Source organism: Quercus suber, unplaced genomic scaffold (assembly GCF_002906115.3).
Source record: "Quercus suber isolate HL8 unplaced genomic scaffold, Cork oak 2.0 scaffold_451, whole genome shotgun sequence".
NCBI classification, from domain to species: domain Eukaryota; kingdom Viridiplantae; phylum Streptophyta; class Magnoliopsida; order Fagales; family Fagaceae; genus Quercus; species Quercus suber.
Genome location: NW_027069902.1, coordinates 183438 through 203428, shown reverse-complemented (window position 1 = coordinate 203428; position 19991 = coordinate 183438). Strand labels below are relative to the sequence as shown.

The 19991-nt window shown below is 42.8% G+C and overlaps 1 protein-coding gene across 1 annotated transcript; it reads left to right on the top strand.

Moving 5' to 3' along the window:
* The first annotated feature begins 16705 nt into the window (after nt 1–16705).
* LOC112016386 (probable pectinesterase/pectinesterase inhibitor 7) lies at nt 16706–18905 on the top strand. Its single transcript, XM_024048952.2, has 2 exons — nt 16706–17728; nt 17988–18905. The coding sequence occupies exons 1-2, from the start codon at nt 16738–16740 to the stop codon at nt 18680–18682; spliced, it is 1686 nt and encodes a 561-aa protein (XP_023904720.1). The 5' UTR covers nt 16706–16737; the 3' UTR covers nt 18683–18905.
* The last annotated feature ends 1086 nt before the right edge of the window (nt 18906–19991 follow it).

Below are 19991 nucleotides of genomic sequence, written 5' to 3'. Positions count from 1 at the left end.
GGTAAACCACTTGAGCACGGATATGACCTTTGATGGGATATGCCGTCAGGAGGAAGGCCAATAGATGATCAACAGGAGGAAGAAGATGGTGATATATAAGAAATGTGAGCAAAATGTAAATGGGGCTTGGAGGTCTTCTTTTAGGGGGTGGAGCGGGAGAAAAGTCTCCTCGGCCATAGGCCGAGGAGCATCCCCAGTTGTAAACTGTTCTAAGTATTTTTTCAATAAAAGAGAAAGGAGTTCATGCTTCGTGAACGCCGGCCAGCGCCTAAACCTTCAATCCACTCTCTACAAATTCATTGTTTTGAGTTCGTTGGGCCTTTGACCCATATCCTTTGGGCTAGGGCTACAAAAACAGACCCTACAATTGGCGCCGTCTGTGGGGAGGATTAGCGCGCCGGCCGGCGCAACAGGCGACGATTCTAAGTAATCGTTCTATGAAAGATTGGTGGTGATGCAAAAAAAAAAAAAAAAAAAAAACACACTGCAGAAAGATAAAAGTTCGAGACGGAAGATTCAACAGAAATGAAAGAAAGCTTGATATTATTTCATAAAAAGCAAAGTTACAGATTACAATCAGAGGCTCAGGCAGGCGTGCTTTAGAACTATTCCTACCAGCTAGTTCTACAATCAGAGTCCCAGGTGGACCCGTCCTAAAACTAGCTAGAGGGAAGTGTCAACCCGTGCTTTTATTGGCATCAAGAGAATGGGAGAACTTGACAATAAAAGTAGGGAAGGGGGAGGGCCAGCTTGTTTCAAGGCCACCAACAACTCCTTTCTCGGTGCGGCGGAGCTTGATCAAAGCGAGGAGCAGATGCAGGGGCACCGGAACGCCTTCCCTCGTGATGTTCCCTTGATTCTCTACACTCCTCACGAGCGTTGGCCGTCGGAGACGGCAACACTCGGGTACCAGCCATGACATGAGTTCGCATGTCTCCTCCGTCGGGGGTGCGCTCCGAGGAGAGACATTAGGTACTTCAACGACATCCCTCCGGGCCACCGTGCATGGCGCCATTGGTGTTACGCCTAAACTCTGCCGCACCGGAAGCCCAGTGGGGCTGCGGCCACAACAGCTCTTGGCACGGATGTCCTCACACCCGCCCAAAGCCGCCCCATATCTACTAACTCCGGTCACAATTCCGGCGGGGTTATTAAAGGGGCTGGGGAGCTGAAGGGGTATGTTTTTTCTGTTTGCGTTGGAAAGTTCATGGAGTATGGAGAAACCATCCCCCTGGAAAGCCTTATATAGAGGATGGAGGTTGGTGAGAATTAATCCACGCAGAATTCGAAAAGAGAGTTACCAGCAGGGCTAATAATGAGGCACACCAAATTCCAAGGGACCGTAGACCGTTGGATTTGTGCTAATTCACGAGGACATTAATGAAGGCGCGCCTCGCGCACCGAAATGCCAAGCGCGGAACACGAACGGCCAAGGGACGCTTCGTAAATAAAAAAGATGGGGGCTCGAGCTGGAGGCGAGATCAACGCCACGTGTAAGATCCTAATCCGACCGAAGGCTCCTCTCCAGTGCATCTGCCACGCGCGTCCCTTCGCCCTCGTTGAAATCCCTGAGGGAGGCGTTGTCCCTCAAGGGCTCCCCACGGAGCATCGGGGCTGGGAGCCAGGCCTGGACCTCGGAGGAGGTGGTATCGACAACCCGCCTTTCCTGGCTCTGGTCGCCTATCTTAAGCTTCTTGGACGTCCGCAGAGCAGTGTCCTCCTCTTGTGAGGACACCGTCCTATCCTCCACGATCCTTTTACCCTTATCCTTCTTCTTCTTAGGGCAGCAGGCACGGTCCCAGAGGGCGAGCGCGTCTGAGAAGGAGAAGGAGGGAGGCTCGGCCGAGCAGAAGTCGACTTAGCCTTCGGAGGAGGAGTAGGAGTTTTCTGTTGGGACTCCCCCGGCTAGCCCTCAAGCAGGTCCAGCAAGTTGGTGGTGGGCTTCCTCTTGTAACCCATTGACGGCCGAGGAGTGGCTTCTGAAGCAAGGAGGTTTGCTTCGGTCAGATTGGGATCACCTAAGTCTCCGGGAGGGTCCTCGGACTGATCAGGCTGGACGAAAACATCAAACGCGTCCCCTTCCCCTGCTGGATCTTCCTCGGCTGCCTCAGTGAAAGGGTGGGAAGAGGAGGGGACGGCTATTGTGACAGCTTCCTGGTCGGAGGGCTCCACGGGGAACGAAAATCCGTCCTCGGTCACGGTAATCCTCTAAAGCCGAGGATCGCCGGCGAGGATGACGTGCTTCGGAACCGGGAACGATTTCTGGGTAGGTTTATAACCCAAAATTATGTGGGCGGCCCTAACCTGGTTGTCGTCCTCGTTTATATACACCGGCGTCCTCAGCACCTTTTACAAATCTTCCCGGTTGACCAGATGGAAGTGACGCTAAAAAGCGTGTGGGTCTGTAAACGGAAAGCACCACTGCGTCAGTAAAAAGGAAAGAAAAAAGACGAGAGCTTGAAACCCTATCTGTCTCCTACTGCCCCACCTGGTGTTCCCTCTGTTGTTGGGCAGTGAAGGTCATCGTGCCACTCCCCCAACACGATGAGAAAATCCTCATAGAACCCCTTGTTGGACTCAAGGAGGCACTGAATCAGCCGCACCCTGTCGTCTCTCGTCTTCAGGTAATACGACTTGCCCTTTAGAAGCTAAAGGTTGTAACACCAGTTCACGTCGTGGTGGGTCAACCTCAGCCCATCTTCTCGTTCAGGGCGTCTACACAGCCCAAAATCCTAAAGACGTTTATCCCACACTGGGTAGGGGCCAACCGGAAGTGCATGAGGTAATCCCTCATCACCGGCCCCATGAGGATCGTCATCCCCCCTTCAAGGAAGGCGACTATGGGAATTACCACCTCGCCCTCCTGCCTGTATATGCGCCACTCCCCGTCCTCACAATGTCTCAGACCTACATTGCTAGGGATTTTGTAGTCGGTGATGAATTTCTCCATCGCCTCCTCAGTATCGACGTATTTCTTAAACCTACCCATCCCAGTATACGCCTAAAAGAACTAAGAAAGAACAGGCGAAGCAGAAAAAATGGGCAAAGAGAAAGAGAGGCCAAAAAGAGACAGAGCGACTTACAGGAAAGAGGAAAGGGCTCCTCGGACAGGCTTTTGTGCTGGAGGTGCTAGTAAGAGTGTGGCTAAACTCAGGAGGGGTGCACGAATGTTCTCGATTACAAATGAGGAACTGGAAGAAGCGGTTCGTACAGGTATTTATACCCCAAATCGAGGAACCATGCGGGTTTTCCCGCTCATAAATGCAAGACGAATCGCCACCGTTAGATGGGTAACGCCTCATTGGACGTGGAGAGCACAGAGCAGCCTGAATTTAATGATGGACACGTTACGTGCTCCGAAACGTCAGCGACGTGCCCTTGGCAGGTGAATGGACCCAGCACTGACGAAGGGTGGGGGGGTGAGGTCGAGGATGTCAAAATCCTTTTCCCCGCTCGAGGATGCGTGCAGCAAGATTTTGAGGGGCTATTGTGGGGCCAGAAAATCAATTAGCCGAGGCCCACTTCGACCCAAGCCCAAATGGCCCACGCCGAGGACGCACGATGGGTCCGAGGGTGACCCTATCCTCGGTCGTCCGAGACCTCGGTACGGAGAAGGGCAAGCTCTGGGCGAACCGTCACCTCGGCATTGAATACATTCACCTAACCCCTCTGGGCGCATTAATGGGGATGTAACCCCTTGCCAGGGCGACATCGATCAGGGTGAACCACTTGAGCACAGATATGACCTTTGATGGGATAGGCCGTTAGGAGGAAGGCCAATAGATGATCAACCGGAGGAAGAAGATGGTGATATATAAGAAATGTGATCAAAATGTAAATGGGGGCCTGGAGGTCTTCTTTTGGGGGGTGGAGTGGGAGAAAAGTCTCCTCGGCCATGGGCCGAGGAGCATCCCCCAGTTGTAAACTGTTCTAAGTATTTTTTCAATAAAAGAAAGGAGTTCATGCTTCGTGAACGTCGGCCAGCGCCTAAACCTTCGATCTACTCTCTACAAATTCATTGTTCTGGGTTCATTGGGCCTTTGACCCATATCCTTTGGGCTAGGGCTACAAAAACAGACCCTACATATTGCAATGACAAACATGAAGTTACAATGAATATATTATTACAATGATCTAATTCCAATTATTTTACAATATATTGTAAGAAACAAATATGAAAAAAATAACTATTACAATAAATATACCGTTGCAATAATTTGAACCCAAATTATTTTTGTCAATTCTTTACAATCTATTGTTATAAAATTCATGAAATAATAACCTATTGCTACAAGATATTCGAAGTAATAAATTGTTCATTACAATAGTAAATATATTTGTGGGGCCAGAAAATCGGGTGGCCTCGGCCCACTTCAACCCAGGCCCAAATGGCCCATGCCGAGGACGCATGATGGGTCCGAGGATGACCCTATCCTCGGTCGTCCGAGACCTCAGTACGAAGAAGGGGCAAGCCCTGGGCGAACTGTCACCTTGGCATTGAATACGCTCACCTAATCCTTCTGGCCGCATTAATGAGGATATAACCCCTTGGCAGGGCAACATCGATCAGGGTGAACCACTTGAGCACGGATGTGACCTTTGATGGGATAGACGGTCAGGTGGAAGGCCAATAGATGACTAACAAGAGGAGGAAGAGGGGGATATATAAGAGGGGTGAGCAAAATGTATGGGGAGGGTTTTTTGGAAAGGGTTTTTGAAAGGAGCAGAAAAGGGAAGGAAATACCTCCTCGGCCAAGAGCTGAGGAGCATCTCCCAGTTGTAAATTGTTCTAAGTATTTTTCAGTAAAAGGAAAGAGTTCATGCTACGTGAACGCCGGCCAGCGCCTAAACCTTCGATCCACTCTCTACAAATTCATTGTTTTGGGTTTGTTGGGCCTTTGACCCATATTCTTTGGGCTTGGGCAACAAAAACAGACCCTACAATTGGCGCCGTCTGTGGGGAGGATTAGTGCGCCGGCCGGCGCAACAGGCGATTGATCTAAATAATCATCCTACGGAAGATCGGTGATGATAAAAAAAAAAAAAAAAGATTCAATAGCAAAGAAAGAAAGCTTGATATTATTTCATAAAAAGAAAAGTTACAAATTACAATCAGAGGCTCAGACAGGCGTGTTTTAAAACTATTCCTACCAGCTAGTTCAACAATCAGAGGCCCAGGTGGACCCGTCCTAAAACTAGCTAGAGGGAAGTGTCAATCCGTGCTTTTATTGGCATCAAGAGAATGGGAGAACTTGACAATAAAAGCAGGGAAGGGGGGGCTGGCTTGTTTCAAGGCCACCAACAACTCCTTTCTCGGTGCGGCGGAGCTTGAACAAAGCGAGGAGCAGATGCAGGGGCACCGGGACGCCTTCTCTCGTGATGTTCCCTTGATTCTCTCCACTCCTCACGAGCGTTGGCCATTGGAGACGGCAACACTCGGGCACCAGCCATGACATAGGTTCGCGCGTCTCCTCAGTCGGGGGTGCGCTCCGGGGAGAGATGTTAGATACTTCAGCGACGTCCCTCTTGGCCACCGCGTACGGCACTGTCAGTGTTACGCTCAGACTCTGCAGCGCCGGAAGCCTAGTGGGGGCTGCGGTTACAGCGGCTCTTGGCACGGATGTCCTCGCACCTGCCCAAAGCCGCCCCATATCTACCAACTCCGGTCACAATTCTGACGGGGTTATTAAAGGGGCTTGGGGAGCTGAAAGGGTGTGTTTTTCTGTTTGCGTTGGGAAGTTCATGGAGTATAGAGAAACCATCCCCCCGGAAAGCCTTATATAAAGGATGAAGGTTGGTGAGAATTAATCCACGCAGAATTCGAAAAGAGAGTTACCAACAAGGCTAATAATGAGGCCACCAAATTCCAAGGGGACCGTAGACCGTTGAATTTATGCTAATTCACGAGGACATTAATGAAGGCGCGTCTTGCGCACTGAAACGTCATGCGCGGAACACGAACGGCCAAGGGACGCTTTGTAAGTGAAGAAGATGGGGGCTCGAGCTGGAAGCGAGATCAACCCCACGTGTAAGATCATAATCTGACCCAAGGAGGAATTATTTCCAACAGAGCGGTCCGAGGACAAACCCCTCCTTACAGAGAAATGAAAGCGTTAGACAGAACCAAGGCACTGCATGGTCCTCAGACTCAGGCCTATGGGGAAACTACTCGCTCCTCTATACCTGGGTACTAGACAGAACCAAGGTATTGCATGGTCCTCGGACTCAAACCTATGGGGAAACTAGATACTTACAGAGAAATGAAAGCGCTAGACAGAACCAAGGCACTGCATGGTCCTCGAACTCAGGCCTATGGGGAAACTACTCGCTCCTCTATGCCTGGGTACTAGACAGAACCAAGGTATTGCATGGTCCTCGGGCTCAAACCTATGGGGAAACTAGATACTTACAGAGAAATGAAAGCGCTGGACAGAACCAAGGCACTGCATGGTCCTCGGACTCAGGCCTACGGGGAAACTAACCGCTCAATCAGACCAGTGTGCCGAATAGAACAGGGGCATCGCATGGCCCTCGGACTCAGGCATATAGGGAGGCTAACTACAGAATATCCCAGGTTAGGAAAGGACCAAGCCCCACCTAGCCCTTGAGATGCAAGAGAGCTGCCCATGCATGCGTTCTCTCTCCTTATCATCGTTACTGGCGCGATTGGCCGACATACAATTCAAACTAAAATCGTACAGATCTAAGGAAAAGAGGTAAAGCAGGCAGTGCGTACACAAATAAGCAATTCAAATAAAGGGAGATTAAATTCGCATTACAACAATGAATTCATAAAAATTGCATGGCAAGTGCCGCAGTACATAAAGGAAAAGCACAACAAAATAAAATGACAACGTGAAAGTAGGACGAGCCGCGACACCGGGGAGTCTACTCCTTTTGCTCAGACTGAACAGGGGCAACCCCTGACCCCTCCGAGCCCTGGCCTGATGGGATGGCCTGCGGGGGTACGACGAGAGCAGCCGCTTCCTCAGTAGTGGGGGTTGGATCATCGGAAGAGATCTCCACTACCTCTTGGGGCACCTCCTCGCTCGAATGCTCGCCCAGATCAGCTGCCCGCACCTCTTCAACAATCTCCCCAACCTTAGGGTCCTCAAGGGCGGCCTCGTGGATAGCGGGGGGGTAATACACGTTCTCTGCCTTCCACAGGTCGGACGTGGCCTCCACCCCAGCTTGTTTGAGAGCCTCAGCCCAGACCTGGGAACAATATCGCCTACACACCCCCGGGACTTGAGCCTTGTAGGCGGCCTCTACCGCAGCCATCCCATCAGCATAAGTTGTGGTCTCAGCCTCCTCCTTGGCGCGCTCGGCCATCTCCCTGCCATGGTCAGCCTCGTCTTTAGCTCGCTGAGCCTGGTCTCTGGCCCATTCTGCCCCCCTCTAGGTCCCCTCGGCCTTTGTCACCTTAATCTGCAGATCAACGACCAGATCCCTTGCGATCTGCAATTGGTCCTGCGCCTCGCCCAGGCGCCTCGTCTGCTCATTGGCCTGGTTCTGGGCACCCTAAAGACCGGACAGGGCATTGTCCCGCTCCCTGGTCACCGCCTTCAAATCCTCTCGGGCCTTGGCAAGGTCAACCTCGGAATTCTTCAGAGTCCAAGTAGCTTGAAAGCGCCAGTCACGCTCCCATTTGAGGGTCTCCTTTTGGTCGTTTGCAGCCCCCTCCAACATAAAGATATCTTGGACAGCCTGCCAGAATAACCAATGTGCTATAAGCCCAATAAAAGAAAAAGAGCGGGAGAAGGGTCGAGGTTACAGCGCTTACCATCCCCACATATCGCTTAAGGCTGAGGAAGACTTGCTTGCTCGTCAAAGTGTTAAGCTCAGCCATGTCCGCCGGGAGCAGCAAGCTCCTCTCCAGCGCATCAGCCATGCGCGCACCCTCACCCTCATTGAAGTCCTTGAGGGAGGCGTTATCCCTCAAGGGCTCCCCGCGGAGCATCGGGGATGTGAGCCAGGCCTGGACCTCGGAAGAGGTGGTGTTGACAACCTGCCTCTCCTGGCTCTGATCGCCTATCTTAAGCTGCTTGGACGGCCGCAGAGTAGTGTCCTCCTCCTGCGAGGACACCGTCCTATCCTCCACGATCCTTTTACCCTTATCCTTCTTCTTCTTGGGACCAGCAGGCACAGACACAGAGGGCGAGCGCGTCTGAGAAGGAGAAAGAGGGAGCTTCTGCCGAGCGGAAGTCGACCTAGCCTTCGGAGGTGGAGTAGGAGTTTTCTGTTGGGACTCCCCCAGCTGGCTCTCAATCAGGTCCAGCAAGTTGGTGGTGGGCTTCCTCTTGTAACCCATTGACGACCGAGGAGTGGCTTCCGAAGCAAGGAGGTCTGCTTCGGTCAGATTGGGATCACCCAAGTTTCCGGGAGGGTCCTCGGACTGATCAAGCTGGGCGAAAATGTCAAACGCGTCCCCTTCCCCCACTGGAGCTTCCTCGGCTGCCTTAGCGAACGGTTGGGAAGAGGAGGGGACGGCTATCGTGACAGCTTCCTGGTCGGAGGGCTCCTCAGGGAACGAAAATCCGTCCTCGGTCACGGTAATCCTCTGAAGCCGAGGATCGCCGGCAAGGATGACGTGTTTCGGAACCGGGAACGATTTCTGGGTAGGTTTATAACCCAAAATTATGTGGGCGGCCCTAACCTGGTTGTCGTCCTCGTTTATATACACCGGCGCCCTCAGCACCTTTTGCAAATCTTCCCGGTTGACCAGATGGAAGTGACGCTGAAAGGCGTGCGGGTCTGCAAACGGAAAGCACCACCGCGTTAGTAAAAAGGAAAGAAAAAAGACGAGAACTTGAAATCCTATCTGTCTCCCACTGCCCCACCTGGTATTCCCTCTGTTGTTGGGCAGTGAAGTCCATCGTGCCACTCCCCTGACACGATGAGGAAATCCTCGTAGAACCCCTTGTTGGACTTGGGGAGGCACTGAATGAGCCGCACCCTATCGTCTCTCGTCTTCAGGTAATACGACTTGCCCTTAAGAAGCTGAAGGTTGTAACACCAGTTCACGTCGTGGTGGATCAACCTCAGCCCCATCTTCTCGTTCAGGGCGTCCACACAGCCCAGAATCCTAAAGACGTTTATCTCACACTGGGTGGGGGCCAACCGGAAGTGCATGAGGTAATCCCTCATCACCGGCCCCATGGGGATCGTCATCCTCCCTTCAAGGAAGGCGACTATGGGAATCACCACCTCGCCCTCCTGCCTGTGTATGCGCCACTCCCTGTCCTCACAATATTTCAGGCCTACATTGCCGGGAATTCTGCGGTAGGTGATGAATTTCTCCATCGCCTCCGCAGTATCTACGTATTTCTTAAACCTACCCATCCCAGTTGACGCCTAAAACAACTAAGAAAGAACAGGCGAAGCAGAAAAAAGGGTAAAGAGAAGGAGAGGTCAAAGAGAGACAGACCGACTTACTGAAAAGAGGAGGGGCTCCTCGGACAGGCTTTTGTACTGGAGGTGCTAGTGAGGGTGTGGCTGAACTCAAGAGGGGCGCACGAATATTCTTGACTACAAATGAGGAACAGGGAGAAGCGGTTCGTACGGGTATTTATACCCCAATTCGAGGAACCATGCGGGTTTTCCTGCCCATAAATGCAAGACGAATCTCCACCGTTGGATGGGTAACGCCTTATTAGACGTGGTAAACACAGAGCGGCCTGAATTTAATGATGGGCGCGTTACGTGCTCCGAAACGTCAGCGACGTGTCTTTGGCAGGTGAATGGACCCCAGCACTGACGAGGGGTGGGGGGGGATAAGGCCGAGGATGTCAAAATCCTTCTCCCCGCCCGAGGATGTGTGCAGCAAGATTTTGAGGGGTTATTGTGGGGCCAGAAAATCGGGTGGCCTTGGCCCACTTCAACCCAGGCCCAAATGGCCCATGCTGAGGATGCATGATGGGTCCGAGGATGACCCTATTCTCGGTCGTCCGAGACCTCAGTACGAAGAAGGGGCAAGCCCTGGGCGAACTGTCACCTCGGCATTGAATACGCTCACCTAATCCTTCTGGCCGCATTAATGAGGATGTAACCCCTTGGCAGGGTAACATCGATCAGGGTGAATCACTTGAGCACGGATGTGACCTTTGATGGGATAGACGATCAGGTGGAAGGCCAATAGATGACCAACAAGAGGAGGAAGAGGGGGATATATAAGAGGGGTGAGCAAAATGTATGGGGAGGGTTTTTTGGAAAGGGTTTTTGAGAGGAGCAGAAAAGGGAAGGAAAAACCTCCTCGGCCAGGAGCCGAGGAGCATCTCCCAGTTGTAAATTGTTCTAAGTATTTTTCAGTAAAAGGAAAGAGTTCATGCTACGTGAACGCCGGCCAGCGCCTAAACCTTCGATCCACTCTCTATAAATTTATTGTTCTGAGTTCGTTGGGCCTTTGACCCATATTCTTTGGGCTTGGGTAACAAAAACAGACCCTACAATATTATTATATCAAAATTTTCATTAAAATATTTAAGGTTTATTGTAACAAAATTTTTTTTTAGCACAAACTTATTACCTCAAATTTTATTGTAACACTTTACATAAACTATTACAATGACTTCGATGTTATTACAATAATTTTTTTATTGTAATAAATATTTTTTATTGTAGTGTGTCCGTGGGTTGGTGGAACATTGACACCCCTAATTATTGTCAATGGAATATTAGTGACTTTTCACAAGAGCTTTCATCATGTTGAAATTGACTCCTAGTTGTTTCTAGACTACATATATTTTAGAGGAATTTCTTTAGAGTCAGTAGGTAGGGCTGTGAACAAGAAGAATTTTGTCTTGGTTTGAGCTTGTACCTAGCCTACAATTAATATTTGAACTCAGACTTGTTAAAAAGTCTGAAGACTTAAGTTCATCGTGGCACGACTTGAGCCATTATTTAAAATGACCTCAAGCTAGGCATCTAACTTTTAAGTTCAAGATCTAATAAAAGTACATTATCAAGTCTAAATTAAACATGTTATCGAGATAGAATCCAGTATTGTGAAAATAGGATACTAATATATAGTGAGAAACATCCGTGACAATAATCTCTCAATAAATGGCTTAAATGTAATATATATAATTATATATGAGTTCAAATTTTCTATTCCATTTTTCCTACTTCACTCTATACTCTACTAATGAATACTTGTCACATGTTCATCTAATCAATAATAGTAGTATTTAATTAATTAGGTGAATACGTGACAAATATTTGTTGGTGGAGTATAGAGTGGAGCAGAAAAAGTGGAATAGAGGATTTGGACTCGTTATATACTCACTCAACTTAAACTAATAGACATCATATAATGGGAACTATCTTGGACGCAGATTAAAAAAAAAAAAAAAAAACTCACCTGTTTCTCAAATGTCAATATATGAACATGGTATGGTTTGGTTTGAACTATAAGGATTAGACATGGAAGGTATCCAGTCTAGGTGTTTTCACGGAAAGACCTAATTAAGCTTTATGTAGACCCTCACAACTCACAAGACTGGGTACAGTAAACATGGATGTAACTTGGGTGGAAGGGAAAGCGAGGGCTTTGCAATAATAGCTAGGGACCACAACTGTTTCAGCCTCAAAGCTTTAGTCCAGAAGAGCTTAATAGAATCTGCTACGCAGTAAAGTTTGCAGCAATAATCAAGGAACCATTGTGAAAGTTTTCAAAAGGGTGAGCTGGGAGATAATTAGGCAGACGGTTGAAAAAATGAAAGCTTAATTTACAAGGCTCATACTGTCCCATCCTTCCATCTAGTTCAGCTTATATTGGGTCAACAAAGATAGAATTAGGGTGGCCCATCTGCTAAGCCAAATGCGCCTCCTGTAATAAAGTAAGTGACTTTATTATTTAGTTCATTTTCGTTCCTCAAGGGATGATTGAATTTGGAGGCATATGAGGACAACTACCAGGCTAACTTTTGTTTCTTACATATTGATATATTTCCATTTAGAAAGAAAGAAACAAAAAAAACATAACATAGACAACGAAATTAGACATCATTCTTATTTGCTGTTGTTAAATTAATGATTGGCTCAAAAATTTAAATTATTAAGATATAATAAATTTAATCATTTTAACCATATACTTCTAACACTCTCCTCATGTGTGGGCTGAAAGTCTCTTTTAATGAGAGATGCCTAACACGTGAGAACTTTAATGGGAGGTAGAGTGAAAGAGATATGGATTGAACTCAAAACTTCTTATTTTGATACCATATTAAATTACTGATTATCCCAAAAGTTTAAAATATTGGAATATAATAAATTTAATCATTTTAACCGCATATTTCTAACATCTGCCACAATTTCAGTTCAAGATATAGACAAAAAATAAGCAAAAAGGGTGAAAGACTTTGTCTAAAAAAAAAAAGAATATTATGTTCAAACCAGGTATACCTCACTCATTTTTTGAGGGCGATACTCTAATGTTCTAGGCAATTGATTTTAAATTATTATAATCTCAATTCTTCCCCGTACATAACTATTTGTGAAGAGTGAAGACAAAATAGATTATTTAAATGGATATTTAAGATTTGTTTTCTCAATAATTTGATAGTTACAGTAGAAGATTGGTGAACCATATAAAACATCTTGGACTAGAGCAGAGATGTGCATTCCATGTACTCTACACTCTACCCTTTTGTTTTATATTATTTTGTGAATTTCCTTAAGAACTTGGTTGTTAGAGTTCTCTAACCAATTCTATTGAGTTGGTCTCTAGCCTAGCGAGTAGGTCATTTTCTTCCTGCAAACCTTAGCTGGTGAGTCCTTGACCAACATAAGCTTGTCTCTGACATCAAACTCAAATAAAATGATATGTTCTTGAGTATAGGACATTGGGCCAAGGCCCCTCTTTCTCCAAACATAGGTTCAACCTTTTAAATCTCTTTTGGACTTATTAAATTTTAAGGATACAAACTTTAAATAAATATATATATATATATATATATGGGGGCAAATTTCAATTTACCTACCTATATTTTGATTAAAATTTAAGTCGCTGATATGTGGTTTGAAATTTGATATTTTACCCACTTGAGATTAGTTCAGTTAGAATTATGTAACTTACCTTTGTTAAAAATATGGCTAAATATATAATTTTGCTCAACTTTTATGTCTCTCTCCTCCAAAAATACATAAAAATACAATATCAAATAAAATCAAATAGACTTAGTGAAACACTTGTATCATGAGATTTCAAATATAGGTAAGCAACTTAAATTTATGTCAAATTTCAATTACATGTAAACAACTTAAATTTCAATCAAATCACAGATAAGTAAGTTGTAATTTACCCATATATATATATATATATTATTAATATATACTTTTAAAACATTCTAAGGTCACATTGGGGGTTAAGGTTGGCCTCTCATGTATTACAAAGTTTATATGTCTATTTTTTTTTTTTCCAACAAAGCTATAAACACATTAAACTCCACAATTATTATCAAAATATTTGAGATAATAGATTGTGATCAGTATAACATTGACACAAATATAGTAGCACTACTGATTACTTTTATTGTACCTAGCTAATCACAACCCTTGACATTAGTAATTGTGAAAAAAATTGTGAAAGTTATTCTGTATATGGACTTACTGATTTCTTTATTATAATTCCTCACCCAACCAAAATAATCTCTGCAGACTGAAATTTTGATAAACCATTGATAATTTGATACAGTTATATATGGTACTTGGATGCACTCTTCTATCGTGCAAGATCAAAATCTCAAGTACCTGTACTTGAGCTCAAATGCTCAAGGATCTTGGCCTCTTGGGTTTCGATCCTTACGACCTATTCCTTGTGGAAAGTTTCCGATATGCGCTGGACGCATGACAAGAACGACAAACAGCATAGTAGGTTAATAATTAATGCCACTTGAGTTTTATTTTTTTTTATCAAGTGGTTTCTTTGATCTATGACTACGTAATTGTTATGCAAAAAGGAGTTAAGCTTCATTGAAATGTATGGTTTTCGTTTCAGGTTGTATATGGGGATCCATGTGCACGGTCAAATTGAACTTCCGTAGGAAAAGCACTGTACTATGAAGCATTGTCATTAGTGAGACATATGAACAAGTAAGGAATTATAAAAAGTTTATAGACCAAAAAAAAAAAAAACTATATCTTTTGATGCAACACTAAATAGTTAGTGGTAGATAAAAATGTAATGTTGATAATGAGCCTAAATGATAACTAGTAAAAATGTGCCAACTCAACCGTTATAAAAAGAAAAAATTTGTGAAATTTTGTGTATATAGCATTACTCAAGGAATTATGATCTCGAATGTAATAAGACATTGTCAACCTATTCATAGCCACTTGAGGAAGTTTATAGAGACAGAAAAAAATAAAAACAAAATTAGAACTTGTGATGTCATGTGATAGATTGTTAATGATATATAAAAATGTGATGTTAGACTTGTCAGTACATGGTAAGTCTAAATAAGAACTAGTAATAATTTACCAACTCAATTTTTGTTGAAAATGTAGTGATTTTTTTTTTTTTTTGTCGGTGGCATTGCTGGAGCCGCTTATATATAGCAACTTGATTAGTATATTTGCCTAGCTGATAGATTATACGCATTTGTTTTCAAACTATGAGTCTTTGACTTTGTCTTGCAAATTTAAATTACTTGTAACAGCGCGCATCTCGATTATATTATAACAAATACTCTCTCTGAAGTCAAACTCAATGGTTTTAACTAGAAGTAACATGTTCAAGTTATCTGACTTACGCAAACCTTTGTGTATGGCTAGGAAGCTCTGGAAATTCAAAGTATCCAAATCTAGCGTCTCTATATAATGCCAGTCTCAGACAGGCCAAACTTAAAGGTCTACTATATCCCTTATTTATTTTTTTATATAGCAAGTAGTGACAATTTTTCTAGATATTACCTATGTGATGTGAAAAAGGTTGGTATTTAAAGAGCAAATATTTACTCATTAATTAACGTGTGCATGCATATTCATGCGTCTCTGAATTTTCTTGCTGATGCACTAGCCAAGTACAATTCCTCCATTTTGTTTTCTTTATTTATTTTAGTGATTCTGAAACATCAGACACAATCATTAATTAAGTAGTATTTCCCTTCCATAATCATTAATCCACATGTAACGTGGCTCTCACAACCATATGGGTATTTTTTTTCCTCTCTCGCTTGACACAACCATCTGGTAGCTCTCAGAAGTCAGAACAATGAAAATCTAAATTAAATCCACCCTCACCAGATGAACTCGAACCATTTTTTTTCTATTCGCTTGGTCTTATTTAATTTCCTGCCGACTCGATAAAGTCATATAGTAGACAAGTCATACTTTTGTAGCCAAAAATCCACTCAAACTCAACATTCGCCAAAGCTTTTTGTCTTACTTGTTTTGGTATATACGGTCGCACTAATCTTAATAGAGGTGAGAGTTTGCTTCTTCCATTTGATATTTCATGAAATTGGTTGGCTTCAACTTGAGTGGTCTTGACCAAATGTTGCTTAGAATTTATGTGTATATAGTTGGTTTGTAAATTAACCAACCTTATGCCAAGTTATTAATTAGTCCTATTATGTTTAAGGTCTTAGTTAATATCTATAACCTATATATATATTGTGCACAAATAAAATAACAACGGAGATAAATAACGCACAATATTATAACACATGAAAAACTATCCAAAAAAAAACAAACCCACTAGCCTCAAGGAAAATAAATCAACTAATAAATTAAAGTTTACAATATTAAAAAAACCCTGTTCTAAATCAACAATCCAGTAGTACTTGCTAATAATACTTAACGTAATTCTAACTCTCCAGACTCTGTTGAACGTGATCCAAGAATTATTTGGATGCTAAAAAAATATTTCTCTTGAATAGTACAGTAAGTAGCATTTTAGGGGAAAATATACAAGCACACAAAACGATGACGTACGTATTCATTCATCCGGCTTTATGTATTTATTAGGCTTCTTATTCACGAGTAAACCATTTTCTAAGATTTATAACAGGCAATTTACATGAATGTATTTTTCGTATCTAGATAAGCGCAAAGTAACTTCGCAGAAAAGATATGCCCAAAAAAGCTAATCCAATGTATGTAGATTATTCTCACTCCTAATTAACACCTCCTAAGATTGTATATTGCAAAGATTTGAATAATAATAATTGAAAAAAAATGTTATATTCATAATCTTTTTACAATACTTTCACAACAAATTCAAAGTAAAAAATTATTTTTAGTTATAATTTGAATCCACTACTTAAATTTTTTTTTTCTTACCAGTAATATCCTACAACTTAAGATTTGTTGTGAAAATATTGTAAAAATATTATATACATAGAATTTTTATTAAAAAAAAAAAAATATCGGCATTGATACAATTAAAAGTTTTGAAACCCTAATTTGAAGCTATTTTAGACCAACCTCCATTTTTTTAGAATCAGATCAACCTCCTCCATTACTTACATCAACGCCAAGCTTCATGCATCCACGAGCTGAGTACAAGATAATGCCTAGCTAGACCCAAAAAAAAAAAAGGGAGACCAAGTCCTACACATACAGGTTGACTTCCACAAATACAATCCCCACGTCACATATTCCCTTTCCTACCAACTACGTACCAAATTATTAAGCTTATTCTATCATTTCTATGGTCTCCTTTCCCTTCTATAAATTAAACCCAATAACACATTCCACCGATACATACTCTTCAAACTCTCCCTTTGTCCAATACCAATGGCTTCCAAGCTTTTCTCTCCCATAACATTTTCAATTTTCATTCTCCTTTTCTTCATTGTTAGTCTCTCTTTTGCAGATAGGTCTGACCTGACTAGTCCCGACTCACCAGAACACATTTGCAACTCCACCCAAGACCCTTCTTATTGCAAATCAGTGCTCCCTTACCATAATGCCAATGTATACGACTCTGGTCGATTTGTGGTTCAAAAGTCATTATCACAAGCACGTAAATTTTCAAACACTGTGGACTCATATCTTCAACGTAGCTCCACTTTGTCTGAAACCACGATACGTGCCCTACTAGATTGCCAATTACTTGCTGGCTTAAACGTGGAGTACCTTCAAACCTCCTATGAAACTGTCAATATAGCTAATGTTTCTCTATCTAGCGTGGTAGTTGATGACATCCAAACCTTGCTTAGTGCCGTATTAACTAACCAAGAAACTTGTTTTGAGGGACTAGTAACCACGGCTTCTGATGCTAGTGTAAAGAATGGTCTTTCAGGGCCACTTGATGATGACACCAAGCTCCATGGTGTCTCTCTAGCTTTGTTCAACAAGGGTTGGTTACCTGTGAAGAGGAATGACTCGCCGCCTAAGAGGAACCATCCTAATATCAGAAATGGACGCTTTCCCTTTAAAATGTCCGGTCACACACGTACAATTTTCGAGTCAGCAAGCCGGAGAAAGCTGCTTCAGACAGCTCAGTTCGAAGCAGTTACCGTTTATGACATTGTGACAGTGAGCCAGGATGGAAGCGGAAACTTCACCACCATCAATGCTGCCATTGCTGCTGCTCCCAACAACACTAATACTTCCGCCGGGTACTTCTTGATCTATATCACCGCTGGTGTTTACCAAGAGTATGTGTCTATTGCGAAGAACAAGAACAACTTGCTGTTGATTGGAGATGGTATCAATCAGACTATTATCACAGGCAACAGGAGCGTCGCTGATGGGTGGACAACGTTCAATTCCGCAACATTTGGTAAGAAATACTGTCTCATTATAAATTATCATTTATTACAAAAGCTTAAACTAATATGTAAGTTGGCTAGTTTATTTAAAAAAAAAGTGCCTTATAAATCTTAAAGGTGAGACAAATAAAGTCACATCTCTAACATTTTTGGTGAAGTGTTAAAATATAACATTTTAATCTTTTAAGAATAAACACAAATAATTTAACATGCAAGGTTGATCCACATGCTCACCATTTAACATTTTTCTTTCACATCAAAATATTGCAGCTGTGGTTGCACCAGGGTTCGTAGCCGTGAACATTACTTTCCGTAACACAGCTGGGGCAATTAAGAGCCAGGCGGTTGCAGTTCGAACTGGGGCAGATTTGTCCACATTCTATAGCTGCAGCTTTGAGGGGTACCAGGACACCTTATACACACATTCTCTTAGGCAGTTCTATCGAGAGTGTGACATTTATGGCACAGTTGACTTCATATTTGGAAACGCTGCTGTTGTTTTTCAGAACTGCAATATATATCCTCGCTTGCCAATAACTGGCCAATTCAATACCATTACTGCTCAAGGTAGAACGGACCCAAATCAAAACACAGGTACTTCAATTCAAAATTCTACCATTAGAGCAGCTTCTGATTTAGCTGCAAGCAATGGTACCACTCAAACATACCTAGGCCGGCCATGGAAGGAGTACTGTCTGACGGTTTTCATGCAATCTTTCATGGATAGCTTCATAAATCCTGCTGGTTGGCATGACTGGAATGGAACTTTCGGATTAAGCACATTGTACTATGCGGAGTATAATAATAGAGGAGCCGGATCAAACACTACAAATAGAGTGACATGGCCTGGTTATCACGTGATTACTAATGCTACTACTGCTGCTAATTTTACAGTGTCTAAATTCATACTGGGGGATTATTGGCTACCTCAAACAGGAGTGCCTTACACCGGTGGGTTAATATGAGTTACTCTTTTTTTAACAAGCATGAGTAATTTCTTGAATATGGCTGTATAATTTGTCATTTTCTATTTTTTTAAGCTAAATAAATAATCATGCGATGCCATAAGTTGGGTCATGTACAGCTTGATATTGTATCATTGATTCAAATTTATTTCAGTGTTTTCCCAATAAAGTTGAAAAGTTAATTCGAATTTGGCAATGTAAAATATAGGAAATCAAACTAGTCCTAGCCTTAATGCTTGAGCTTCAATTTGCAAAAATGTATGTTTGTCCAATCTTGAAGAAGAAAAAGAAAACTAGAAAAGGGGAAAACACTGAGATCAATAACAAGGCGAATTTGCCCCGCAACTTACAGGGTGTTAGAACTTAGAAGATGTGTCAAGCTAGCTGACCTCGAACAATTGATTTGGTGATTGATGGTCCAAAATTCCAAATCTGTTTCGTTTATATCCTAACTATTTCAAGCAAGTAGGTGTATTTATTATAGTAAGTCACATGGCTTAGTGAAGACCTCAAAACCAGCAAAGCATTTTCATCACAACTAGCTTACCTCTTTGTTCCAACCCACACCAAAATATTATCTATATTATTATTTAAGAACTTCCCCTATTTGGATTTCTCATTTTGTAGTTTAAAAATGTCTCTATAGTCCTATATTTACATAGAGACAAAATTAAAGGACAATTTAGTAAAAATACTACTCTAATTCTCACTAAAATATTGCTTAAAAAATAAGACTACTCTCTTATTAAATTTCAAATTGATTTATTCACCTATAAATTAGATTTTTTTAAATAAAAATTATATATGTATAGATAATCCAGTAAAAATGCAACTCTAATTTCCACTAAAATATTGCCAAAAAAATACAACCACTCTCATATTAATTTTTAAACTGATTTATTCATTTATAAATTAGATTTTTAAAATAAAAATTATATATATAAAATAATTAAATACAATTTTTTTTTACAAAATAGGACCACTAAAAAAAAAAAAACCCCTCATTGCACGCGCGAAGCGCATGTGATGAATCTAGTTCTAAGACTAAGAATGTTTGAAGCTCACAATTCTTGACAATGACTGGTTCTCAATAGAGAAGAAAATCAAACGTGTTGTCCGAGAGCTAGTAGAGCTTTGGATGACAAAAAAACCAGCAGGCTGAACAAAGAATCTGTTTCATATACGGTTAAGGTTTTAAGTTTTAGATCCAAGTGTCCCATCATTTAATGTTCGAATTTGTGTAATAATCTTTAGCCCTGGGAACAATATTTATTTATACACGAGAATTTCAACGGAAGGTTCTGAGTTC